We start from the raw sequence: 6,628 nt of genomic DNA on the forward strand, positions 1-6,628 counted from the left end.
ACATACAAACAAAGTTGTTGTGTCCGCTGATAACTAAAAAATAAAAATATTAAAAAAAAAAAAGAAAAGAGAAAAGGCAGTATCTTGATGACTCTAGCTTAGCTGCATTTCCAGCGTTCAGTGGTCTCACTTGATTGGTTACCATTTCAGGTCAGCACATGGTATGAAAGTTATTTTATAAAGTGCTGGTTTAGGTCATGAATAAAGATGCTATGTGGGTTTCTTTCAAGTTCATGTATTTTTTCTTCATTGCTGCAGAATTCATGAATTAGCACAGAAACTCCAACGTCTGAGAAAGGAACTGGACTGAAATAGCCTGAGCTGTGCTGAGCACCAGGCATGGCGCAATACAAGGGCACCATGCGGGAGGCTGGCAGGGCCATGCACCTGATCAAGAAGCGGGAGAAGCAGAAGGAACAGATGGAGGTGCTGAAGCAGCGCATCGCTGAGGAGACCATCATGAAGTCGAAGGTGGACAAAAAGTTCTCAGCTCACTATGATGCCGTGGAGGCCGAGCTCAAGTCCAGCACAGTGGGCCTGGTCACCCTGAACGACATGAAGGCCAAGCAGGAGGCCCTCCTGAGGGAACGCGAGATGCAGCTGGCCAAGAAGGAACAGCTGGAAGAGCGCCGGCTGCAGCTGGAGTTGCTGCGAGAAAAGGAGCGCAGGCTGGAGCGTAAGCGCAAGATCTCCAACCTGTCCTTCACGGTGGACGACGGCGACGGCGATGACCGTGGTGACGACCGCAATGAAGGCGGCATGGCCGAGGCAAGCAAGAGCAAGAAGAACCTGGGCAAGAATCCCGACGTGGACACGAGCTTCCTGCCAGATCGTGACCGCGAGGAGGAGGAGAACCGGCTCCGAGAGGAGCTGCGCAAGGAATGGGAGGCCAAGCGCGAGAAGGTGAAGAGCGAGGAGATGGAGATCACCTTCAGCTACTGGGATGGCTCAGGGCACCGGCGCACCGTGCGCATGAACAAGGGCAGCACCGTGCAGCAGTTCCTGAAAAAGGCGCTGCAGGGGCTGCGCAAGGACTTCCGCGAGCTGCGCTCAGCCGGCGTGGAGCAGCTCATGTACATCAAGGAGGACCTCATCCTGCCCCATTACCACACCTTCTACGATTTCATCATTGCCAAAGCCAGGGGCAAGAGCGGTCCGCTCTTCAACTTCGACGTGCACGATGACGTGAGGCTGCTCAGCGATGCCACCATGGAGAAGGACGAGTCGCACGCAGGCAAAGTGGTGCTGCGGAGCTGGTATGAGAAGAACAAGCACATCTTCCCCGCCAGCCGCTGGGAGCCCTACGATCCCGAGAAGAAGTGGGACAAGTACACCATCCGATGATGGGCACTCCAAGGCCCCTGGCGACCTTCTGCACATGCCAGGAAAGACTCATCAGAATAGGAAATACTCAGATTCCCAGACCCTGTAACTTCTAACATCGTTTGATGAGCTTAATTTCTTACCTGAAATTTAATAAAGACAAAGGGGTCCCATTATTCAATTTGGTCATTATGTGACTGATGTTATTCTTTGGTTACTTGATTGTTTTTTTTTTTAAGTGAATTTTTTTTTAATGCTGCTTCATGGCTTTGTTGCATGGCCCTTTTGTACATTATGTAATACAGTAAAAGGTACATTTTTGGCCAAGAGCTTTGAGGATGGATTTTGGAGCCAGAAATAACTGGATTTGATTTCCTGCTTCTGTTTCTTACTGTGTACTTTTGAGTGAGCTTATTAAACTTAAGTGCCTTGGTTTCCCCACCTGTAAAAGGAAATGACAGTAGTGCCTACCTCATAGCACTGATGTGAGGAGTAAATTGACTATTTGTAAAACACTTAGAATTCAATAAATGTCTGCTATTCTTCTTATGGTCTTGGTTACTTTATTGAAAGGTTTGCTATGACCCAGTTCTGAAATGTCTGAGACCAGGGGTATACCTGCCTATCACTACTCCCAGGATCAGTGGTTAGGAGAGGGGAGAGGGCTCACATAGGTGAGACAGCAGCCCCACCTCTGGTTTCCTTAGCTGGTTGGTTAGCCCAGGGGTTAGGAGGATAGAAATTGGGCACATGGCCTAAAAGTACATCAATTTCCTTTTCGACAAAAGCTCCAATATGGTTGACTCCAGAAGGCACTGTTTCAGATTGTCGTCTTCTAAAATTTTTATATTTCATTGATTGTGACTGTTAACTTTAATTTTAAAAAGAGATTATATTAAAATATTATTCATCTCAGTGAGTGAGTTTTTAGGTGCCCCTTTCCTTTAACCTTATAGCCCAAGGCATATTCCCCTCTCAATTTACCCTAGTCCCAGCATGGACTCTAGGAGGGATACTTCTCAGAGTTCTTGTCCAACCAACTTTAGCTTTCCAGGATGGTGAGTTCCAATGTTGATCTCTTAGAATCATCAGAGAAGCTTTTAAACTTCTCAGTTCCCAGCACCCAGGCCAGATCTCAGGGGACAGAATGTAGATATGGTATTTTAAAGCTCCCCAGTCAGATTGGACAAATGTTCCTTGAGTTTCCTTGCAACAAGCACACCTGGTCTGGGTCCAGGACACACGCTTTAGTGGAAAACAGGTCCTTATTACTGGAGGTGAAATCCTTGGCCCAGAATCAGCACCTGGGAGATGGTTAAGAAGCAGTATCTCAGGTTCCAACACAGGCCTACTGAATTAGAACATGTGTGCCAACAAGACCCTCTGGTGATGCAACAAGAGATTTAAGGAACCTCTGGCTGACCAGATGTCTACTCTTTGGCCTGTACTTCCAGGATGTAGACGTGGGGGTGCTAATAGTAGAACCCCACCTCTTTGGTTGTAGGCCCAAGTCATGTTCTTCAGTCCAGCTTTAATTTAGAAGTTGATATTCTCACTACGATCTAATCCTGCATCTGTTTTTTTTATTATTATTATTATTATTATTATTATTATTATTTGTGGGGAGCCACATTGAGTTATCACGCCTTCCAGTCCTAATGCACTACGGGGATCTGAAAGGTCAGTCTAGTCTGGAGCAGTAATGCCATGACTCAGTCTTTATACCCCACCCCCTTCGGATAGCAAGGCTAGTCTTCTGAGAAGGCATACCCCTGGGGTTGAGCTACACTCACCTATTCTTTTGTAAACCTACCCCTTTGCCCTGTTTGGGATAGAATATTCCATGGAAACACCCTTTGTATGTCCCCTTCTCTTGTTCTATCTACCTTTAGGCATGGCCTTCCTAGCTGTCAGTCAGCCTGCTGACAGCAGATATCACAAGCTAGACTCAACCCCTTGGAACCTGACCCCTTGCCTCATTTGAGTGGCTTCTCCCCAATAAAAGGATTCGTATCTCTCTCTTTCTCTTTCTTTCCATGGATCCCTAAGGTCAGAGGAACCAGCGCAGGACCCAAAGAAAAAGATATCTCTGTCTCTTGTGTGACTATTTCTTGCAGCCCAGTTCACCTGGAATGACCGAGTGTTTTAGTTGTGAGGAACACGACATTGCTATTTGTGTTGTTATGTATTGACAAATGATAGTCATATATATTCCTGGGTGCAAATTTGGGTTATGGTTTTTAATTGTTTTAACATTTTTTTGTTGTGAGAACATTAGAAATTTACTTTCTTAGTGATATACAATACTTAATTGTTAGCCATATTAAGCATGCTGTGCAATTGACCTAAAAAAAATTGGACTTATAACTGAGGCTTTGATACCTTTGATGCCCCCTCCCTACTCCCCTCACTCCTAGTCCTTTGCAATCAGCATCCTATTTTCTGCTTCTATTAGTTCAATTGTTCTAGATTCCACGTGTAAGTGAGAACACAGGGTATTTTTCCTTCTGTGTTCTGTAGTTAAGTCATGGGGTTACTACCCTCTGAAGTGATCATGCAGCTCTTGAAGACTGAGTCTCCAGAAAGCAGGTATTTTATAAAAAACTGAGTTTGGCTTTCTGCCTTGCCATGTGATCCCTTCTGCACATGTTCCATTCCCTTTCTGCTTCTCTACTATATTGTGACACAACCAGAAGTGCTCTCTCCTGAGTTGAGCAATGCTGACACCATGCTCTTGGATCTCCAAAACTGGGTGCTAAATATGCACTAAGACACACCAGCCTTCTGACATTCTCCTAAGACTTCCCTACTGCCACAGCCATGGTTGGTACAAGACTGAATGTACTGGGAGTAAACAAACAGCTTCTGTCACCAATTGGAACCCCAGGGTAGGAAGGGGTTAAATACATGTTCAGACTTCAACATATGCCAGATTACTTGATAAACCATATTTCATCTAATAATCACAGCAATACAAAATATTTGTATTATTTGCCTGATGCAGAAATTGTAGATCTAAACCATGGGGATTAGGTTGCAACTGGAATGTTGTGGTATAATAAGAAAGATATTTGGTCTTTGTCCCAGTTTCCTGGCACAGAGCTCCTAAAATCCTTGGAATTTCCTGAATAGACATGTTTTTATTGTTCATAATGAGCATCTGTCAATCACACCTGGGTTTATGCTAATGAGGTGACTTAGGATAGGCCACCTATCCTGAGGTGACCTTTAAGGATGAAGCTGTTCACCAGAAAAACCAAGTAATTAGATAACTGGAATTTTCAGCTTGTAGAAAACTCTCAGAACAGCAAGATTTGGTGAGCTTTTGGGTAGTGAACTCATCCAGTGGAGGAAAGCTGGTGTACCCCAACTCCACAGGGCTAGACACCCCTATGCTCAAGATCCTGCAGCACCTTGCCCTATATGCCTCTTCATCTTTGTTACATCCTTTAAAACAAATATAAGTTAAATGTTTCCTTGAATCCTGGGAACTGCTTTAGGAAATGGAGTCATGGGAACCACTAATTTATAGCCAATTGACCAGAAGTACAAGAGGTCTTGATGGTATTAGTGTCACAGTTGGGGCAGACTTGTGGGACTGAGCCTTAGCCCATGGGATCTGATGCAGTAGCAAGAATGCAGTTGAATTTTTTGGATTCCAGCTGGTGTCAGAGAATTGGTCAGTAAAGAAGACACCCGTCCATCTTGCATCAGAAGTGCTCCATGTGAGTGTCAACAAACATGTCTCCTCACAGATTTAAACCTCAATCTGATTTTCGGTTGAAGCTTCATGTTTATTCATAGTTGCACATTGTATAAAGAGAGATTTCTATCAGACTTGTGAGAAAAGCACTTGCCCTCTACCCCACCACCTTCTCAGTCAGTTTTCAGTTCCTCAGAGGTAGCTACTTTTCAGCAAATGCTCTTGAAATTGACCTCTGCATCTCCAAATAGCCTGTCATCTTGCTGCTACTTGAGTTTTCCAGTTTAGGCATAACCTGTTAACTTCCTATTATGGGTGACCAGGATTTAGCTCTCTTTCTTCCCTTCTCTATCAACCCCCACCACACATGTGAAACCCCCATCATTCCCCTTAGAAGCAAAAGCCTTTCTGATCAAATCAATATTCATGTGTTTGCAATATTATCATCATAAATATGCAGCATTATTTATTATCAACAATTTTTCTGGGTTTTTTTGTTGAGAGCCATTGGAATTAATTGTTTTCTACTAATTTTTTATTTTTAATTAATTGTTTTTCTATTAATTTCTACTAATTTTTCTGGAATTGTTTTCCATTTTGATTAACTTTCTTTGTTCTTATTATTAAATCAACTTCATACTTCCTGTTGATTGTTTTCATCCTCTTTCAATAAATCCCTTAACAACCTAAAATAACAGAGATCCTCTACAGTGAATGGATTTATCTGGAGTGAGTGACAGCAATCTGGGATAGGTAGTGCCATAGCAAGCCATGCCACAGGCATTTCCAGGAGGCAAAGGAAAGCAAGGATTTGAAAAGACAAGATGGGGAGAATTATGTAAATTGTATTAAGACACAGAAAACATTGGTAATGGGGATTATCTCAGGAACTGAGGAAAATGATAGTTTAGGACCTTCTCTTTGTGGTCTGGATCTATTTAGTCAGGATTTGATAAGGTGACTCTTATTAACCAGATTTCAATCACTGTGACAAAATACCAGAGAAATCAAATTAAGGAAAAATTTATTTTAATTCATGATTTCAGAAGTATTAGACCATGGGTCACTTGGTCCCATTGATTTGAGCATTTGACAAGGCAGGATATCATGAAGGAGAGCATGTGTTGGAGCAAAACCGCTTACTTTATGGCATCTGGGAAGCAAAGAGAGAGCAAGGGGGCTGTGAAACATACATTCCCTTCCAGAGCACATCCCCAGTGACCACTTCCTCCAACTAGGCTCCACCTCTTAGAATTTATACCACCTGCCAATAAGGCCATCAAATTATGATTTCGTCTCCGGATTAGTCTACTGATAGAGCTCCTCACTATCCAATCATTTCCTAGAATTCTGCCCCCCCATTGAACATGGCTATACCGGGGACCAACTCTTTAGCACATGAGCCTCTCAGGGGACATTCCAAATCCAAACCGTAACAGAAGGCCAGAACTAGCTGGACTAAAGATATTTCCCTTCTCCTGGTCAGATAGACTCTGATAACCCATCAGGTTAGATTCTGGTTGTGTTATGCTCGAATTCGGGACCCCCAAAAGACCACCAGAGACCAAGATCGATGTAAACAGCAAAGAGGTGTTTATTGTG

General features: G+C 43.5%; 1 protein-coding gene across 1 annotated transcript; it reads left to right on the forward strand.

Annotated features, from left to right (window-relative positions):
• Positions 1–339: 339 nt before the first annotated feature.
• Fam50b (family with sequence similarity 50 member B) lies at positions 340–1,344 on the forward strand. The gene has a single exon (XM_076857876.1). It carries the CDS (start codon positions 340–342, stop codon positions 1,342–1,344), a length of 1,005 nt encoding a protein of 334 aa, XP_076713991.1.
• Positions 1,345–6,628: the final 5,284 nt, after the last annotated feature.

The sequence above is a fragment of the Callospermophilus lateralis genome, chromosome 6 (genome assembly GCF_048772815.1).
Source record: "Callospermophilus lateralis isolate mCalLat2 chromosome 6, mCalLat2.hap1, whole genome shotgun sequence".
NCBI lineage: Eukaryota > Metazoa > Chordata > Mammalia > Rodentia > Sciuridae > Callospermophilus > Callospermophilus lateralis.

Coding starts and splice junctions, on each gene's coding strand:
- Fam50b (XM_076857876.1), top strand. CDS start 340: ATGGCGCAATACAAGGGCACCATGCGGGAGGCTGGCAGGGCCATGCAC.